General features: G+C 52.7%; 1 protein-coding gene across 1 annotated transcript in view; it reads right to left on the bottom strand.

The window, feature by feature from the left end:
• Positions 1–4,319: 4,319 nt before the first annotated feature.
• Positions 4,320–20,572, bottom strand: part of Tg (thyroglobulin) — a 188,328-nt gene continuing 172,075 nt past the window's right edge. The window contains exons 44-48 of the mRNA XM_069991843.1: positions 19,213–19,394; positions 16,143–16,250; positions 7,160–7,294; positions 5,600–5,787; positions 4,320–4,515 (exon numbers count right to left, since the gene is read on the bottom strand). Of these exons, the coding sequence (XP_069847944.1) occupies positions 4,394–4,515; positions 5,600–5,787; positions 7,160–7,294; positions 16,143–16,250; positions 19,213–19,394 (735 nt within the window). The 3' untranslated portion in view covers positions 4,320–4,393. The remainder of the gene's footprint in view (positions 4,516–5,599; positions 5,788–7,159; positions 7,295–16,142; positions 16,251–19,212; positions 19,395–20,572) is intronic.

Here is a 20,572-nt window from a genome sequence, read left to right as displayed (position 1 = left end):
GCCACCCACGACACAGCTGAGAAAACTGGAGTCCAAGGGTTCAATGAATGGGCCACCACTGTTAGAGTGGGTAACTAGGTAGACAGGAGCAGGGACAGAAAAATACCCTGAGCTACAAGATTCCATTCTACACCCTCAGGTAGCTACCTACCGGACCAACAGTTACGACAGTGGCCCTCTATGTCATGTCCCTGTGGAGCCCACATCAAGGTTGTACTTGTACCTTGCTGGCATGATGACCTCTATATGACCTTCCAATGGCCTTGCTAAATGAGGAAGCTGAGAGAGGGTCACATGCTCAGATGCCTGTCCTCATCCTCTCAAAAGCACAGGTGGATGACTTTCTCCACCAGCACACCGGTGCTGCTCAGATAGCAAATCATCAGGGCAGTACCTCGGTTTGCTTACTATCTAACCATCTCACCTGATAGAATAGTAAAATCATAAGCCCTGAAAGCTTGGATGTAGTTGGGCCTTACCAGAACTGTCTGCTCCAAATTTCTTTTCAGGGACTTACTGTCACTTCTGATAAAAGCCTCTGTCTTTTCACACGAAAGGACTTTAACTCTGCCCTACCTTCCTTTGCTCGTTTATTCTATCATCAGACACTGAATCAATTCTCTAATTGTACATATCATTCCCAGAGAATCAAGGAACATGGGGATCGCCCATCCACTAGGAACAGCTCATCTGACTTCTGTAACCGTTAAGGAACATCCCTTTATTCCTTCTGGCTCCCTAGCCCAGGATTCGAAGGCCATGTTCAGAAGTATACACAGTTGTGTACACACAAGTAGGATCATTGTTCCTTTTCCTTTAGAAAGCAGGCTGTCAGGGGTGAAGCCCTATGACTTACTCTAGCCCAGGGGGAAAGGTTCTGGGGAGGCTGGAGGGGACATCTGGTGGCCTCTGGCCCCTAGCTTGGGTGTGCAGAGCTCTGTAGAACCCAGGAGGAGATGGTGGGACTGAGGAAGCTGCAGCCCAGCAGTCAGCCTGGGCCAAATTTACATGCCCTTGGCGTCCAGGTGCACTCCTTCCTCTTTTTGGCGACTGGTATATTTTTAGTGTGTCCTGCAAAGGGCAGTGAGTTGTAGGCATTCGTTTTCAGACTTTGGCCTTTTAAGAGTTGGGGACAGATTAGGTGCCTCCACATCTAAACTAAGAGTTCTGGGATCTGAGAGATTCATCGAATGGTCCCAACCATTGCACCTTAGCAATTGCAATGTGCCTGATTCTATGTGCTTTCCTGTAGGTCAGTTTATCTGCACACATGTCCCACATACATGTTGAGACCTGTCAGATAACTTGGACCCGGAGCCAGGAAAATGCAGGTCAGTCTTCCATAGAGAGGCAGAAGGCTGACCTCAGTTTCAGGACAAAGCAGAGAGTCACAGGAAGGGTCTGGCCAGGATGACGGGAAAGTAAGAAGGGAAAGGGCGGGGCTATGACTTGAGAGTTTGAGCTTGCTCATCAATTACACAGCAAGCCGTCACAAAGTGGATGGAACGCGCAAGAGAAGGCATCCCTTGGAATTGCAAAAGTCACAGAAGGAGAAACAGAAATTAAATCATTACCCAGCTTCTGTGGCACAGGAAGTGGGTGGCACACAAGAGTTAAGACCTCACTTCCGAATACAGCACTGACAGATGGCAAGTCAAGGGTGACTAACTTCTCAGAGTGATGAGGTCACTTGGTACTAGCCTACTAGGCCACGAGTCATCTATAGGCTAGACTAGGCCACTTCTGGAGAATAGGGTTAGGGCTTACTAGGAGGCCTAGGAAGTAATTCCAATGCATTTAAAATGAGAGTGCTCTTAGATCTGTTTAGTCTCAGAAATTTGGGGGTAGGAATCTATGCTTTTTTGTTGTATATACCAGTCCTGAGGCTTGAACTCAGGATCCTCAGCTTTTTTAAATTTATTCTTTTAGTTGTAAGATGTGGTACAGGGGTTATAATCACACAAGTCAGGTAAAGAGCCCATTTCGTTTTATACACTGTTACACCTTCCCTAGCTCTCTCCCACATTTTCCCTCCCATTCCCACTCCCATTCCCTCCCTTCCCAGAGCTTTTTTTGGCTCAAGCCACAGCTCCACTTCTGGCTGTTTGGTGCTTAATTGGAGACGAGAGTCTTGTAGGCTTTCCTGCCTGGGCTGGCTTCAAACTATGCTTCTCAGATCGTAGCCTCCCTGAGTAACTAGGATTACAGGCGTGAGCCACCTGCACCTGGCAGGGAACCTATGCTTTGAAGGAGCCGCTTGCGTGACTGAGCCCTCAGCCCAGTCCTGGAGCCATCACAGGCCTCTGGCCTTGGGAGGGTCCAAGGGGCTGGCCTTTCCACTGCGTTTGGGCACTCAGGGAGAGGAGATGTCCAGCATGCCTTGGAAAGGACGGCTTGCCTCATCGTCCATCCTGTTCTCCAGAGTGCTTCCGGCTCGGGTGGGAGTCAGCTCATGCGTTCGCTTCCAGCTCGTGTCGACACTTCCTTGTTGAGTCAGGCCTTGCTGAATTCAAGGGACACCCTGCTTCCCCATGTGGGGAGAGGCCCCCATTTGTTCATCTTTGACCTGGACATGACCCTGACCTTGGTCCGGGGTGTCCTGTGCTTTACCTGATTTTTTCAGAAGGAGAGGAAAGCTTACAGCACCTTTCTGGCTGCCTGTCCAGCCCCTGTGGGGACAGGCTTGGTGCCTGGCTTCAGGGGGTCTCTGGGGCACCTAGACCGGCTACAGGAGTGGTCAGAAGGTCACTGTGGGGCGGGCATGCACTGCCTGCTCCAGTCCCAGTGGAGAATCGGGTCTTGTCGGGCTCAGTGCCTCTCTACTGTATATTCTCCTCAGCTTCCTGAGGAAGTTTGTTCCAGGGCAAGGCTCTGAGCGCCTGGGCTCCCCTGTCTTTCCCTTTCTCCTTGACATCCACTCTTCAAGGTGAGGGTTTTGTGAGCAGTGCTTTCCTGTTTCCTGTTTCCATGCATCAGCAGCCCCCGTGGGCAGGGCACATCTGCCCAGCAAGCACTTTCACTTAACCGGATGTAAATATAAGATGTTTTCTAGCTTAGGTTGTCAAGTTGGAGAACAAAATAGCAGGTGTCATCCAGCAGTGTTTCATAACACAACAGAAGCGCAGGGTACCTACAAGCAGGGGTCACAAACTAACCAGCAAAGCCCACACCCCATTCAGCCATGAGACAGGAGAGCGGCAATCTGTTCTCAAGCCAGTGCTAGGGACACTGGGCTTTGAAGTTGGACTGAAGTGGGTGTTTCATGATCAGGAAGAGACTGATCTAGTCACACCTGAGCTTTGGTGCCAGGGCAAGATACACAACTGGACAAGCAGGTGGTGCACTCGCTTCCTGTGGCTGCTATAACAAAGGACGGCAAACTTAGAGGCTTAACACAACCCAGACCTATGGCCAGATAGGTGGAGGCATCTTTTCTCTGGAGAAGCCTCCTTCTGCTAGAGACCTGAGTTGGACGCCATCCTCTCCTCCCTGCTACGGGATCCAAGCACAGCAGGAGCCTTTCCAAGCCCTGCTCTGCCTGTGAATGTTCTGGGCTTGGACTGAACTCAAGCAACATGATGAGTGTGAACACATTTTATGATGTGCCACGAAAATGACAGAGACTGCTAACGAATTCTGCCTGCTTTTATTTTGGGGAGTGTGTGTGTGTGTGTGTGTGTGTGTAAGAAGAGAGGGAGGGAGGAAGGGAGGGAGAAAAGAGACAGAAAGAGGTCAAAGAAGGGGAAGGGAAGAGTGAGGAGAGAATTTTAAACAGATTTGCTCTTACAGGTGTGTTCCCTAGGAAGGTAAATGTAAGGGAGAAAATCATCTGTTGGTCTAGCTACCCAAATCAAGCAAAAGCTGGAGTCAATCTCTCTCCTGGTCCCACTCCTTTCCATGTACAATCAGGCCCCTCAGTTCTCCTGGCAGAGTCCTGGGGTCCACTGTCCCCCATTGCCACCCTCACAGAGCTCATGTCTGTTAGACTGCTGTCTTGTATGCTGGAGGCTCTCTGTGTGGGACTGTGTCCCATCCCTCAGGTGGGGCTGTGTCCCTCTGGGGCCTGTCCTTGAGGGAGCCTTGCTTTTTGTGTGACTGTCTTTCTTTTGCCCGACTCTCTCTGCACAGGGACAGGGTCCTGGCTTCCCCAGCACTCAGCATGGGCTGATACACGCCAATGCTCTGTCAATATTTCTTGTCCAGAGCAGTTGTCTGGGAGCCAAACGCAAGAAGGTTGATACTCTGACCCAGCTCACCCAGGACTTGCTTTGGATTCATAACTCGTGGCTGCTTCACTGCATATTGATACTTTATTGTGAACAAGCAGTATGGTACAGAATGAGGTCACCACCATGGGGAGGAGCTGGCCGGGCAGCTGGCGGCTCAGAGCTGGTCACTTGCTGTAGCTCTTGGGGCCTGGCTCCAGGGAGGCCAGAGGGTCTTCTGTAAGTTCAGACCCCACCACCAAGCCCTCTTCTTCTTCACCACCAGCTGACTGTGTATCCTTGGTTCCGTCTGAAACAGAAGGGACAAGGTGGTGTGTTCTCTGCAGCCCTGTCCCTTCAGCCCAAAGAGACCACACACACACACACACACACACACACACACACACACACACACACATAAACACACACACAAACACACACACACATACACACACACATCCACCACACACACACATACACACACACACACATAAACACACACACATAAACACACACACACAAACACACACACAAACACACACTCACATACACACACATAAACACACACACACACACACACACACACACACACACACACGCCCACTCCTGATGCTTGGACACCAGATTTGTCTCTGAGCTACAGGAACAGAACAAGCTAAGGGTACAACAATACTTGGGCGTGTCAGCACAGAGCCACCTGGCTTCGGAAGCCAGAAGCAGAGATGAGAATGGAAACCATGTGCGGAACACGCTCCCTTTTCTATGTTACCTCATTCCCACCCCTCCCAGCTGCAGAACTGTCACTGTGACCCACCCCCTGTCCCCCACCTGAGTGGCCCTTCCTAGATGCTCTAGGGGGAAGTCAGGCCTCTTTGGGAGGAGGAATGGCCTGGTCTCTGACTTCTACCAATGCAACAGGAAAGCTGATGACAGTTACTAGCCTATGTCACTTGCTTCCTGTCCCTTCTAGAAGCTTCTTAAGGATATGTTTATTTCCATATTCCTGACACCTTCTTTAGGATCCATTTTTCTCTCTTTTATTACTATAAACAGGAAGAAGAACCCACTTTATCCTGGCTAGAATCATAGCTCTAAGATTTTTCTCTCCATCCTAGCAAGGGTGCTGGGAGGAGTTTCAAGAAGCCGCCATTTCTCCTTGCGCCGGCATTCCCTGTTAGAATCTGGCTCACTCCTCATTCCCCCCTCCCCATGCCCTTTCACCCCTCACCCCCTCACAAGAGGGGCCCTTCACATTCACAAAGGAGCCCCATACTGTGCAGCTCCTGGTGAGGAGCAGAGTCCCCAGTGCCCAGTGCCCTAGTGAACCCAAAGGCGGAGTTTATCAGGACACAGCCACAACCAGCCTCCCAGCCCCTGGAACCCAGTGTCCCTACCTGCCGCCTTCAGGGCCCGGATGTACTTGGACCAGAAGGAGCAGTCAGCTTGTTTCAGGCCCCGTCCGTTGGGAAGCAGAGCAGTGAACTCCTTGTAGCTCTCCTGGCCGGCTTGGGGGATGAAGTCAGGCCAGGGGGCTGCAAACTCGGGCGCTTTCCGTGAGAACTCGTGTGGGTAGTTTGGATTTCTGGGGACATGAGAAGGAAGAAACATCCATAAGAGATACATCTTTAGTCTCGTCACTTCCCTCTCAATTCCCTCTGGCTCTTGGTCTCTGAAGGCCGGATCAGACATCTTTGAATGCCAGGCAGGAACCCATTGGTACAACTCCAAGCCGTGGCCTGGACTGGGCATTAACAAGCATTTGGTGAGCAAGGATCCCTAGCTCACCTCTTGTAGATGACTTTCCCATGGGAAAAGGGAGTTTCTGACCCAGCAGTGTGACTTGGGACCCAGCGAAGCTCCTGGGACTTGCTGAATGCTCAGGGGGTCCAGAGTGGCCTTTCTACGCTCAGGTCCTCTGATCTGCACACCATGAACAGTTTCTGGAATACCCATGACATCGAAGACCTGGGCAGGAGGGTGGTTTCCAGAGCCTGCCACCTTGCCACGCACAGGTCAACTTTCCCGTGCAGAGGACTTGACATTCCCTCCGATTCGGCTCTGTCCAGGACCTGCTGGCCACGCCCCCTCCTGGCAAGCCCCTCCACACCTTCCCACCTTCCAGGAAAGGTGTAATTTCTCACCACCTACCCTGGTTTAGAACACACCTCCTCCTCAGCACCCTCTCCTTTGCTCATCTGAATACTCTGCTCACCCGTGAAGACCTGCTCTCTGGGGAAATGTTTTCCAAGAAAAAAAAAAAAGTCTTCTTCTACTGAGCTCCCAAAGCAAACTGAACAAAGCTTTATTTTATCTCGTTACAAATCATGCTTGGTCTTACTGTTCTAAGTTGTCAGCAATTTATCACTGAGCCAGGGTGTTACACACCCCTGTTCCTTGGGACCTACCAAGAGACAAGGGCAGTAGATAATACACCAGAAGGAGGAAGAGCAGGGCACCCGGAGACAGCCAGGGAGGAGATGGAGTACAAAACAGGACTGCACTGCAGGCAGACCCCAGATCGCAGCTCCAGAAAGGACAAGAGTTGTTTGCACCAACACCCTGAGGGACAAAGTGATCCTCCCAGTGACTTCCCCAGGAGACATTGCCAGTGCCAGAGGCTGTTTTAGGATAGGGGATAGAGTGGGTCCTGCTGTCCTCCGGTGGGTAGAGGCCAGAGATACAGTTAAATACACTGTCACATGGGTGTCGCGGGGGTCTGTGGAACCCTGGAGAGCGCTCAGCCGTGACTGCACATCAGGAGCTGGAACTGGAAGCTTATTTATGTAGTTCAGGACAGAGGGGGAGGATTGAGACAGGGAGAAGAAAGTGGTTGAGGATGGAGATGTCTTTGGGCAGAGGGTAAAATCAGTTGATACAGAATGTGGCCTTGGTGTTCAGATGGCAGAGAGTGGGAAGCACAGTGGTAGAATTTAGGGGTACAGTGGTCTGCTCACCCAGATCTGATGAAGTTGGAGAAGTACTGCATGACTTTCAGTGATAGGCTTTTCTCCTCCAGAGAGAACTGTCCCTCGTAGGCCGGGTAGAAAGGCAGTCCGAAGGCGTACTGGACGTCTGCCAGAAGTTCCAGACTGAAGAAACAGGGAAAGGGTGGAGGAACATTCAGGGAGTAGTAACCATTAGAGAAATGAAACCGGTCCCAACTCGACATTCCTCCCCACACAGGCCTTTCCCACTGCACTCTGTGTGTAGGGTGCCCACTTAGTTCCAGTATAGCTGAGGTCCAGCGTGGCCTTTAGCCCCCTTGGTTCTTGAAGGCAGACTCAAGGCATTTGTTGGCTGAGGCGCATTAGTGCTGGGAACCAAAGGCTTGTCAGTGATTTTTCCAAGCAGTTGTCATCTCGATACCACAGGCCAGGTGTGCCACTTAGAACTCAGTATATTTGATTGCTCTTCCAGTCACTGGGCCGTCAGCAATGGATGGGTTTTCTGTCCTTCCTCTGCACTAGTCCTTCTTCACCCACAATGTGCCCACAGTTCTTTTTTTCTGGTTGGTCATGGGGCCTGAACTCTAGACCTGGGCGCTGTCCCTGCACTCTTCAGCTCAAGGCGAGCACTCTACCACTTGAGACACAGTGCCACTTCTGGTTTTCTAGTGGTTTATTGGAGATAAGAGTCTCACGGACTTTCCTGCCCAGGCTGGCTTTGAACCGTGATCCTCAGCTCTCAGCCTCCTGAGTAGCTAGGATGACAGGCGTGAGCCACCGGTGCCTGGCACGTCCACAGTTCTTGTAAGCCAGCATTTATCCACATTGCTCTCGCCGGTGCCTGGTGCCTGGTAGCTGTTCAATAAACACAAGTTGTAACTGACTGGAGTCTGTTGTAAGAGTAAAGAATTTCCCAAGCTCCACAGAGGTAACCCGGGGAGCCTGGGCATTTGTGGCCATGGAATAAACGCTGTGAGCCGCAGAGGATGTTAGGTGGAAAGGCTGGCAGGGATTTTACAGCCCAGGCGGTGCCCTGCCCCGAGTCACTCCATTTTACTCAGGGCAGACGTGTGTCTGAGGCACCACTCTGTGGGTGCAGACTCAAAGGCAGAATGACTGGCATCTTGTTTGCACACAGGAACTGCCACCCTCTGTCAGCAACCACAAGGCACAGGCTCGCCAGTGAGCTCATCAGACACAGCCAACCCGCAAACGGAGATGAGACCGAAACTCGGCACACTGCCCACCATCTTGTCTCAGGCCACTCCAGGGTACGCACCCAACCTCTGCCATCTTCCCAGTGTCAGTGCTTGCTGACAGCAGCCGTGTGGAGTCCTCCTTGGCCCCTCTCCAGCACCCCTGGGGTTCCCTAACCCAGCTCCCAAGCACTCCAGCCACTCTTCACATTTGTCTGTTTGCCTTGGCTCTTTACATCCCCATTTATAGTCCTAGGCGTTTTTTTCTTTCTTAGAGTTTTCAGCTATTCTGTAGCCTATATTTGATTTTGTGGAGTGTGATATGTGATCTGAGTAGTATAGAAATTAGTAATTAGGACCGGAGGGGAATAAGGAAATTTCAACTTCCACGTTCACAGTGTCAAATGAAACCAGGAATATTTGGTGACATGAACCCCAGAAAACAATGCAGTGTGATACTTGGTAAATTCTGACCTATGGAAAGCCACAAGCGTCCGGTTATATTAATAGCATATCTCCTTCATGACAGTGAGAAAAGATTTGGCTTTGCCCATAGAGAAGTCAGGCCTGAACCTTGCCTTCTACCTCTAGAATCAGTCACTGTTAGGGAAAAAGGTTTCAAGAGTAGATCTTAGAGGTGATGTGGTCATTCCTATCAGTCTCTGGGTATAGGCTGGACAGACGAGAAACACCAGGCATGTGACTTAGAATGGGAGCTTGGGATCACATTATCTGGCTCAACCTGTAAACTGAGATTTATCCCATAGGTAATCAACTTATTGTGCCTACGTGATGAATAAAGCCCTAATTAAAACACGTGGGTAGCTGGGCGCTGGTGACTCATGCCTGTAATCCTAGCTACTCAGGAGGCTGAGATCTGAGGATCACAGTTCAAAGCCAGGAAAGTCTGTGAGACTCTTATCTCCAATAAACTACTAGAAAACCAGAAATGGCGCTGTGGCTCAAGTGGTAGAGCGCTTGCCTTGAGCTGAAGAGCGCAGGGACAGCGCCAGGCCCAGAGATTCAAGCCCCATGACCGACAGCCACATGATTTTTTGTTGCTTTATATGTCCTTCCCCCATGGTAAAACCCCTGTTTTCACTGTATTTGATGTTGGTATAATTTGGGGAGCAGAAGGGAAAAAATGAATTATTTAAATAAGGATACAGGTTAACCTATTGCAACCATGAGATGTACAAGGCGCTATGTTGAAAAATGAACTTTACAATTTAGGCGGGAGTGGGGTGAGGGGGGTAAAGTAGTTGAGGAGATGGGAGGGAAGGGATGGTAGGGGAAAAACAAAGGAGGAGGCAACAATGCTTGATAGGAAATGTACTCATTACCTTGATCATGTGATTGTAGCCCCTCTGTATGGTTTTTTCACAATAAAAAAAAACTTATAAGAAAAGCACGTGGGTGAGTAGCTCTGGTTGGCAACCCTTGTGTGTCTTTCACAAATGCTGTGCAGAGAGAAACCCATCTTCGCCCCATGAGGAGGGAACAGGATAGGAAGCTCCAGGCTCAGCCCTGCACGGCTTCCCTCCCTCTGGCTGAGCTAGCCTGCACCCTCGTGGAAGAAGTCACTACACAGCTGAGTGCGGCGGCCTTCAGGGAGGGAGGGCCGTGGGTCCTCTCAGTGAATGACCCCACCCGAAGGTGACTCGGGGATCCCCTAAATTTGGAGGTGGTGTGAGAAGTAAGAATTGTCTTGTGTGGAGATGGTGCCCTCTTTTTTGTTGGCCTCCGCTCCCTGCAGTCATCTCTAATTTTTACAGATGAGGGAAATGAAATCCAGCCAGGTTTGCTGGCTTGTTTAGAGACACACGCGTACACACACAGTCGATGGAGCAGCCGAACCAGATCAGCCTTCAGGCACCATCTGAATGAAAGGCCCCGGGACTCACATGTCCCCGTCAAAGCTTCTTCCCCTTCTTGCTGGCTAGCCTCTGGTAAGTTTTCGGACACCCAAACTCCCAACATCCAAAAGCAGATGGTGTAAGTAGTAGAGAATTTAAAGGCAGGTGGCTCAGTGGTGTTTTTGCCCACCATCCTCATGTATCCCATTTCCAGGGCAGAAGAACCCAGGACACGGGCCAGGCTGCTTAATAAAGGCAATTTGCATGGCACTAAGTCACAGCAGGTGACTTAGTGGCTTAGTGGCTTTGTGGACAGTTGGGCTCTGGATGTAACTTCAAGCGACTCTGTGATCAGCCAAGAGACTGGGAGAAGGGACCTCTCCTCCCAGTCTGGAACTTGGGTCCTGGGAGCCACCATTGCTCGGTCTCCCTCCGTCTCCCTCTCTGTGACCAGGTCCGGTCTTCTGTTTCTTCCTAAGAAATCTGCTTTGCAAATGATCAGAGTCAGTGGTGGGTCCGAGCCTGCATCTCGGGAACTTCCAGCTGCTCTCCCCCTGTAGGGGAAGTGTGTTGACTGAGCTCAGCCCTGACTGACACAAGGCCTGCTCTCACAGGCCAGTGTCTACAAGAAAGCTTCCTCCAGTCCCAAAGGTTAAGGAGAGGTGGGAGGGTCCTGCTTGCTAGGCTTCACCTTTCCTTTTCTTTTACTTGTTTTGTTGGTCGTGGGGCTTGAACTCGGCCTGGGTGCTGTCCCTGAGGTCTTTTTGCTCAAGGCTAGTGCTCTACCACTCTGAGCCACAGCGTCACTTCCGGTTTTTGAGTGGTTAATTGGAGATAAGAGTCTCACAGGGACTTTTCTGTCCTGGCTGTCTTCAAACTAGGATCCTCAGATCACAGCCTCCTGAGTAGCTAGGATGACAGGTATGAGCCACTGGTGCCTGGCTTCTGTGGTTTCTTCCTAAAAGGTGGGGGATTGGATTATTTCATGTAGGAATCTAAACGGATGCTTGTGTTGCAATGTAATGCAAGAATGCAGATTCTTTCTGGGAAGGAATCGGAGGTTCTGTAATTAGATGCTTTGTAAATAGCTTGTGTCTTACCACAGGCTTTGCTATGCAGTTCTTTAAAAAAAAAAAAAGATTCTTGCAAGTTCCTTCCTTTTCCATGGGCCCCCTTCACCCCAAACTTGCTTGTAGTAGTTCTCGAATTCTCCAGAGCCTAGCAGAGTTATATGGGGTGGTGTTCAGCAAAATACCCAAAGCTCTCAGCTGACCCCTAGACCAGTGTGCACATCTTATTCCTTGTGAAGTCTTACAACTGTTGTCTGGCCTGGGGTACGTGTTCTCACCAGCCAAGCTGGGTACCTGCTGAGAGCGCTGACTAAGGCCTAGCTGTGTCTGTCCCTGGGATCTGGCTGTACGATGATACTCATTTAATGTCCACTTTCAGAGTCACAAACTGGAAACTGTGACAAACACCTATGCTTATGATGTTGCAAGAAATTTAACATTCAACTCAGGCCTCTAACCTGGAACCCCAATAATGGGAGGAAGACACTCCAGGGTCCCAGGTTTAAAGTGTGTGTTGTATGCAGAGGAAAACAATGTCTTAGACTCTTCTTATCATTTCCTGTTTTCCTGGATTTCCCTGACTCACTGACCATCACATTGGATAACAACATTTTTATTCTATAGTCTCTTAACAACAGTGAAGAATAGATACCCAGTATTTTAGTAAGCTGTGTTTAAGACCACTGTGCATTTCAGGTAAAAATCTTCAATGACTTCCCACCACACTCAGATAAACTACTACCTCGTCACCTTGTAGGATTGATCACAAGACCCTCCCCTCCTCACCTCCAACCACTCTCTTTGAATGGACTCCCAGGTTCTGGGTCTTCTTTATTCACAAGCATACTGGGCCTTTTCTATCCCAGGACCTTGGCATCTGATCATCTTTCAGGGATTATTCACTTCCCACTTCTACATTAGGAGTACATCTTCATGTTGACCATAGTACCTGTGCTGATAGTACCTTAGTGTATCTCCTTTTTGGTACCATCCTCTGAGTTCACTGTGTGGACTGATGTGTGTGCTGCCTATCCTGGAGCCCTCTTAAATCCCTTCCTCAACTAGAGCCCTCAGCCGTGCTGAGAGGCCCATTTTGGAGACTGGCCACAGACTTCAGACCACCTTTGTCCAAAGGATGTTGATGAGGATACACCAAGTGGCCCTCCTGTTTCAGGGGCTGGAGTGCCGTTTGAGAAAATGATTTAAAGCAGAAATCTTGTTCTTAACCAGAATGAGAAATCTTGTTCCGAGCAGGATGTGACCAGGCCAGGGGACTCAGTTCAGGCATCCAGCCAGCACTTCATGCTTCTTTGGTTAGCAAATCCTAGCCAACTTGCTGGGATGGCCACAGAGCAGACAATGTTCTGATCTGGACTGGGCCATGGCCCTGGAATGCACCCAAGAATCTAGAAGACAAATTGGTGGTGCACAGAACATCTCAAATCTCACATTTCCAGCTTTGTTTTGCCCAGTTGGGACAACTGATAAAGGGGGAATTAGCCCTTCCCTAGTCATCTTTTCCTACCAGACCCTTACTACTTTTCTTCAAAGGAAATGGATGCCAGCTACCACAGTGTGACGTGTACAGATTGCCAGGTATCTAACATGTACTATCCACCCCTTGAAGTGGGGAAATCTGGATCCATCTCTAGGGGAGCCACTGAGGTAAGGGAACGTGTTCAGAGGCAAACAGCTAATAAATGCAAGAGATAGCATGACACCTTAATTAACTCTCACATCCATAGCCTGGGTAATCAAAGCCTGTAGGTATGAACAGACAGACAAACCCACACATACCTACACACACACACACACACACACACAAACACACACACACACATGCTCACATACACACACACACACGCTCACATACACACACGCTCACACACACACACACATGCTCACATACACACACACACGCTCACACACACACATGCTCACACACACACACACACACACACACACACACACACACACACATGCTCACATACACACGAGCCTGAGCAAGACTGTGCAGGTCCCATCTCTCTGAACTTCCTCAGCAGCACAGCTGAACAGTGGTTTTTTTCTCTCTCCAGTTACACTGAGGAAGCCTAGAGAAGCTAAGTGATTTGCCTAAGTTACACAGCCATAACAACCAGGACAGTTGGCCAGGCTCTGGCTGAAGTGGCTGCAGAGAGCAGGAGACAGGTGCGCATCGGTCCCACTACCACGTACCGCCTCGGAGATGGGGCCACCTTCCCACCATCTGGCTCAGTTCTGAGCTCTGTGTGTAAGAGGAAGGTAGGGACAAGAGACAAACTCAACTTCCATATTCTGTGAGCCCTTGAATCTGGGTCCTCAATACACCATTCACCCCACGGGGCCCCCACCCCACACTGCCCAGAGACCATCTCCCACCACGGTCTGAGCCCAGCATCCTCCAACGCAGCGGGCCTTTCGGGAGCCAGCTGTGCCCATGAGCACTGCAGGGCCCCATAAGAGAGAGGAACTGGCTGCATTCACTCCCAGGCCTCCAGGAAGGTAAGTCTATGCTCAGAGTGGAGGCAGGAAGAGACAGATGGCTGAAAACGTCTGTCTCTCTTTCTCTCTCTCTCTCTCTCTCTCTCTCTCTCTCTCTCTCTCTCTCTCTCTCTCTCTCTCTCACACACACACACACACACACACACACACACACACATTTTAAGTGTTAGATTTGAGCCAGAAATAAAATGAGCGACGTGACGGCTCCAGGGCAGAGAGAGGGAGGGGAGGAAAAGGAAGGGGCGGGAGAGGCAGGAGAGGTGAAGAAACTTCACAGAGCTCCTTCTGCGACTGCTCATAGGCTGCAGCTCCGCCCACACCTGTGACCCCACAGAGCCACCACGGTGGGGACCCAAGCTGTGTGCAGGGGCACGCACCTGCCAGCAGCACCTTCTGATGGCCAAGGATAAGAGGCTGCACACACAGCGCCAGGCTTGCTGACTGGAACCAGCTTAGTGGCTGGTCTCCCCTCCAGCAAGGACTAGCGCGCAGGCTGTGGGATAGAGACGGGGCTGGAGATGAGCCCCCCACCTCATAATCTGCCTCTCAGGCCAGGGACCCAGGGAGGAATATGTTCCCAGCTTTGCCTGGCTCCCACGCTACTCTCGAGATGGTTAGATCGGGGACGTAGACACGCAAATGGGAAGAACCGTTTCCTGCCGGCTGAGAGAGGGTGCTGGCCTGGCACCCAGCAGGCCCCCCCGTGCCCCTGCCGGGAGCACTAACAGCCCTGAGGACTCAGGGCACGTGGTGAGGGGTTGCTGCACTGGGTGTCTGTTCCCCGGGCAGAGCAGGGCTCAGGTCTGCTGGGCCCTGGGTGGACAGGACGCAGAGAAGCCTAGACTGTGACGGGCACCCAGCGTGGACTTGAGCGTGATAACGGCTGCTCCTATGGGGATGGATGTTCGGGCCCTGGACCGCTGGAGCCGGCTAGGAAGATTCTGTTGTCCCAGAGAGGAGGGGTGCTGCGTGACATGGCCCCTCCAGAGGCAAGCTGGTGTCCTGACCCTCTACCCTGGGGCCTCATTTGGAGAGAAGGTCTTGTGTCTACTGGGGTGTCAGTATAACTGACACTTCTATAGAAAGGGGAGCATGGAGCAGAGACAGACACAGAGAGGAGGAGGATGGGAAGAGGTACAGCATGAAGGTGGCCATCGGCAAGCCAAGGGACACTCCCTCCCACCGAAGGCCAGGAGACGCCGGACGCCCCCTTCCCAGAGCCTTTGGTGGAGGTGGCCCCACCAGCGCCTCGAATTTAGATTTTTGCTTCCAGATTGGAAGACAGTTTCTGCTGCTCTAAACCTCCTGCTCTGCGCTGCTGCTTTGGTGCAGGCCTCCAAAACCCTGTTCAAATCCCGGCTGGAAATGCACGAATGCTTTTGCTTGGGTTTTCTTGATCATTCCGTCCTTATGTGCAGGAGGTCTTTCATACATTGTAGCCACTACCAGTTTTGTTTATTTTTACTATACTGGGCTTTGGACGCCAGGCTTCACACTTGCTTAGCTTGTTTGCTTAACTGAGGCTTTACCCCCTTGAGTCATGCCTCCAGCCCAGTGCTTTGCTGGTTAAATGGATATAGAATCTCTAGAATTTTTCTGCTTGGGCTGCCCTCAAACTATCCTCTGGATCTCAGCCTCCTTGAGTAACTAGGATGACAGGCAGGAGCCATCTTGGCACCACTGTCATTTTGGAGGAACGAAGGGGTGGAAACTCCACCCTTCCTTACACCCCTGCCCCAGCAGGGAGGAAGGCAGCCACAGACCAGAGAACCAGGCATGGCTGGGCTCCGGGGGGAAGGCTTCACCAAGGCCGGACTCCCTGTGTGGCCGCGTGGCCAGGGGTAGCACAGCCCAGTGGGTCCCAGGGCTGTTTCCATCCACTTTCATCACCTCCTCCTCTCTCCCTCCCTCCCTTTCTTCCCTCCTGATGGATGCCCCCTGCCAGGATGGCTTCCTTCCCACAGCCCCAGGCTGTTCCACTCTAGGGGGTTGATGAGGCTGATCATGTAAATAGTTCTAAGCACAGGGCCCACACGTGTCAGGGGAGATTTAGTGCCAAGACTCACAGGGGCTCTGGCAGATCACTGCTCTAGGAACACTCAGCTGCTTGTCCCTGGGGATCCAGATGAAGTCCTTGACACCCTGCTCCCCCCACCCCCCAATGCTGCCCTCTTCCGAATGCTCAGGGAATCGGCTGGTCACATGACCCCACGGGACCAGTACCCCAGTGGGCTGGTCTTATGAGGGAGAGGCACCCTTGTGACCTTGTTCTCTCTGGAAGCTCTGGGGAGAATCCCTTCCTCATTCTCCTGCTTTCCTTTCCCCAGCGCTGTGACCGCCACCTCACCTGCTGTGGCCATAGCTTTCAGGCGCGTGGTACAGGAAGACGTTTCCACGGGTGCTCCTTGCCCAGAGGCTGGCCATGTCGATGATGGGGCAGGTGATGAAGTAGTCCCTGCGGAAAGGACAGAGGAGGGGCCTGGTCACCCACGGCGCCACGGGCAGCTGCGCCAGCCAGGCTTTTCCCCAGGAAAGCAAGGCCCACCGAGCTCTCTCATCCCCCCGCCCGGGTCTCAGCTCTTTTCCTGGTGGCTTTGTGCCCACAAAGGTGGAGCAAGGCACGTTGTCTGCTCTGCTTTATGCACACCAGAGGCCGACACTGGAGCTCGTGATGCTGTGTCCCAGGGGTCAGGGACCTCCCACTGACCTCCCAGGGCCAGTGGATAGACCTCTGCCCTGGCACCAGTTTTACTTAAAAGATTTGGCATCAGGATGCTCATAAAAATGCACAGTAACTATATTATGTAGCATTCACCCACTGAGTTTTAAGGGAAGACCCGGAAGATACTGCATGCGTAAGATGCCCTTGGACCCATGCTGCACAGTGCAAGGAAATTCTGTCACAGTCTGCTGCCCCGGGTGCTTTTGACAATCTCTGGAGACAAGTGAGGTTTAAAGCAGCACCTGGCACCTGGTGCTGTTGCTAAAAGTCCCACAATGTCCCAAAGAATGGACTCCCAGGAGTCTGATGTTGGAGGAAAGAATGCTGAGAACCCCTGGCTCACACTAGTTACCTTTGTGGTGAGTAAACTCAGGATGCCTGCTATACCACAGCCCTGTGTATCAGGTGAATAAACTCAGGATGCCTGCTATACCACAGTCCTGTGTGTGCCCGGCACACAGGCCCTGTGCTTAGTGAGGCAGGTGCCTGCTGAGGACCGGGCGGCACCTGCTGGGCCTTGCGACCTAGGGCATCGATGTCACTGGCACCGTTTGTCAGGGGAAGTGCCCAGCTTCACCTCCACCCTCTCAGGTGAGCAGTAGAGGTGCACCACTGCCCTGCCAAGCTGCGATGGCCCAGGCCAAGGACATGGATGGAGCTCCTCACCGAGGAGGGACGCCACCCCTTTGCTGTCATGAACAAGACAACATCCAGGGAGGCAGGGCGCAGCTAAACAGTCACGGCAAAGCTCCACGTGGGGGTCTGGAAGGGTTGATGGCTCTGCAGCTACAAGGACGGGGAGAGAGCAGGCTTGCAGGAGGAGACACACTGGAGGCGGTGGGTGGGAGGCTGCTGGGAGACAGGAGGCAGGGAGGCCCGCGGGAGGCTGCAGAGAATGAGAACCTGCCTGCAGGGGCCTCCAGCCTCCCCAGGGAAGCCTCCTTTTGTCTCAGGTCTCAGTTTTCAGCCCAAGACAGACAGGGCTCTGAGTCCTGAGCTCTTCTACCACCTGGGTTTGGAGCAGTGCTGGCTGGATGGTGGGAGTCTTGAAGTTAGGCCCTGAAATGTCTTCTGGGTCTCATGATCCAGCCTGGGGCCGGGCTTTCAGAACCGGCTGTGGAAGGGCTGGGAAGGTGGCTCAGTGGTAGAGTGCTTGCCTTGCATGCATGAGGCCCTGGGTTTGATTCCTCAGCACCACATAAGCAAAAAGAAAAAAAAGCCAGAAGTGGCGCTGTGGCTCAAGTGGTAGAGCACTAGCCTTGAGGTGAAGAGCTGAGGGACAGCGCCCAGGCCCAGAGTTCAGGCCCCACGGACCCTCCCCCCCCCCCAAAATAAAAAAGAACGGCTGTGGACTGCTTGGTTTGAAACCAAGCTCACAGCCAGGTGCTGACAGCTCACACCTGTAATCATAGCTACACAGAAGGCTGAGATATGAGGATCACAGTTTGAATCCAGCCCCGGCAGGAAAGTCCTTGAGACTCCTATCTCCAATAAACTACTAAAAAAAGTGGAGCTGTGGCTCAAGTAGTAGGGCACTAGCCTCGAGCAAAAGAAGCTCAGGGACAGCACCCAGGCCCTGAGTTCAACCCCATGACCAACACACACACACACACACACACACACACACACACACACACACACCAAGCTCACCACCTGGATCCTAGGATCCAAGTTTTCCAAGTTTCCAAGTTTCCCTGATTGGAGCCCTGGGGACCTGGGCAGCGAGGCCATGCAGAGCAGTAGGATCTGCAGCTGACCCTTGCCAAAGATACCTGCAAGGCCACCTGAAATCTGAGCGTGGACATTATCCCCGTCCCTGGGAACAGAGAGCAAATGGAAGGAGAGAGGGCTGGGAAGGTGGCGCAGTGGTAGAGTGCTTGCCTAGCATGCCTGAAGCCCTGGGTTCCATTCCTCAGCACCACACACACAGAAAAAGCCAGAAGTGGCACTGTGGCTCAAGTGGTAGAGTGCTAGCCTCGAGCAAAAGAAGCTCAGGGACAGTGCCCAGGCCCTGAGTTCAAGTCCCAGTCCCAGGACTGGCAAAAAAAAGAAAAAAGGAAGGAGAGGGAAAGCAGCCAGAGGACGTGTCCCCATCTTCCTAGGACAGGGAGACAGGACAGGCCTAACTCTGATGCTGTGAGAGGAAGCACTGGGTGCAGCAGGGCCCTGTGACAGAGGACCAGTAAGGCTGGGTGGGGTCAGTTCAGGTGTCCCAAGGAAGAGGAGCTCCAGTGGTGAAGGCTTGGGGAGGCTGCAGAAGCAGCACCCCGAGAGGGAACACGTGCTTTGGGTGCTGAGTGTGACACAGCACAGGACCTGTCCTGGCTTGGTCTCTGGCTGTAAGCAGTCCTGTGTGGCCGCAGTGCATGTGGCTGCAGAGTTACAGACACGTTCACGGCGCTAGGCCTGTGTGTCTCCCTCCCACGTGGCCAGAGGGACAGGCAGGGGAAGGCACCAGGCCTGGTCAGCAGGAGGCCCGGGCAGGTCCTCCTGGAGCTACGTGCTGCGGCCTATGGCATCTGCAGTGTGCGCTTTGTCCCCTGCTTGCCCAGGGGAAGGCAGGGCTGTGCTCCTGTGTCCCCCATGCCAGGGATGCCCACCCCCAGGGCCGGGCAGGGCAGAACGAAGGGCTGGTCATCCCCAGCACGTCTGAGACTTGGGCCTGCACAGGACACTCCGACTCTGCCCCGCTTACCTGGTGGCGTTCTCCAGCGCCCGGGAGAAGGAGGCGTAGTCATCCGTGCTGTGTTCTAGGGAGTAATACCACGTGGCGGCGGCCAGGACGCGGGCATCCGAGTCCTCACCACCCAGCGAGTTCTGCAGCGCCTGGTAAAAGGCTGTCTTGCTGTTTTCCCGGCCTTGGCGTGCCTCAAATTGCTATGGACAACAAGATAAGACAGTCAGACACCCCAGTTATAACCCGAAAGGCCCACGGCAGCATCTCTCACACTTGAACACCTTGTTCTAGAATATTCTTTAGGAAGGAGTAAACCACGGCATTAAACATCTGGGTATTGGAAGCAGAGCGACGCATTCGGGTCCTAGCTTTGCCCTCTTCAGTGTGTGACCTTGAGAAACGGCTCAGCCTCCCAGATCGTCTTTTCCCCATGTGAAGGTGATAAACGCAGCGCGGCGCTCAGCCTGGTCAGCACTGACGCCATGCCCCTGCCTCTCACCTGGCTCAGCCAGTGCACAGCCTTGGGGTGATGTGGGGAGAGCCCTTCACTGCTGCCCTGTTGTTCACATGTGGTATCCGTGTCGTCCACATGAGCACTGGTCAGAGCCCGGCCTCTGTGCCCACGTTCCAGGGGAGAGGCGAGGACAAGCAAAGGCCCTGAGGTGCATCGGAAAAAGCTTCCGGGGATGAAATCAAGGTAAGTGGCAGAGGAAAGGCCAGGGGCACTACTGTAGGAAGGAGAGTCAGAGAAGGTACTCTGCGTGTCCAAGTGGGAACAGTACTCTCTCATGTCCTCTCTCTCCCTCCCTCCCTGCCTCTCTCTCTCCCTCTCTCCCAGCTTCCCTCTCTTTCCCTCCCTCCCTGCTTCCGTCTCTCTCCTTCCCTCCCTCTCTGCCTCCCTCTCTCCCTCTCTCCTGACCTCCCTCTCTTTCCCTCTCTCTCTGCCTCTATTTCTCTCCTTCCCTCCATCCTCCCTCTCTCTCCCCACCCCCTTCCTCTCATCCTCCCTCCATTTGTTTCCTTGCTGCTGCCTGGGCTGTGGGGCTGGCCCACAGCCTCTCGTGTCTGCAGTCGAGGGGCACAGGATGGAGGATGTCAGCAATGCAGCTTTAGGTGTGTGGTCCTGACTCCCAGGCCCCAGACAGCCCCGGCATATGTGTTTACATATATGTTTACATTTCTAGGGTCTGACGTAACCCGAGAGCCTGCTTACCAGCACAGCCGGCAGGGTTGCACGCTCCCCTGGGCATTTCCGGCCCGCAGGATGCGATTAGAACAGAGAGAGCAGGGCATCCGCTTGATCCCTCCTGGGTGAGGAGGCCTTCTCCCCTGGGACAGGCTGACTGAGCCCCAGGGGGCGGGGGATGGACAACCCAGA

The sequence above is a fragment of the Dipodomys merriami genome, unplaced genomic scaffold (genome assembly GCF_024711535.1).
Source record: "Dipodomys merriami isolate MVZ:Mamm:240054 unplaced genomic scaffold, mDipMer1.0.p SCAF_4, whole genome shotgun sequence".
NCBI lineage: Eukaryota > Metazoa > Chordata > Mammalia > Rodentia > Heteromyidae > Dipodomys > Dipodomys merriami.
Note: the sequence above shows the minus strand (reverse complement) of the source record. Positions and strands in the feature narration are given on the sequence as shown.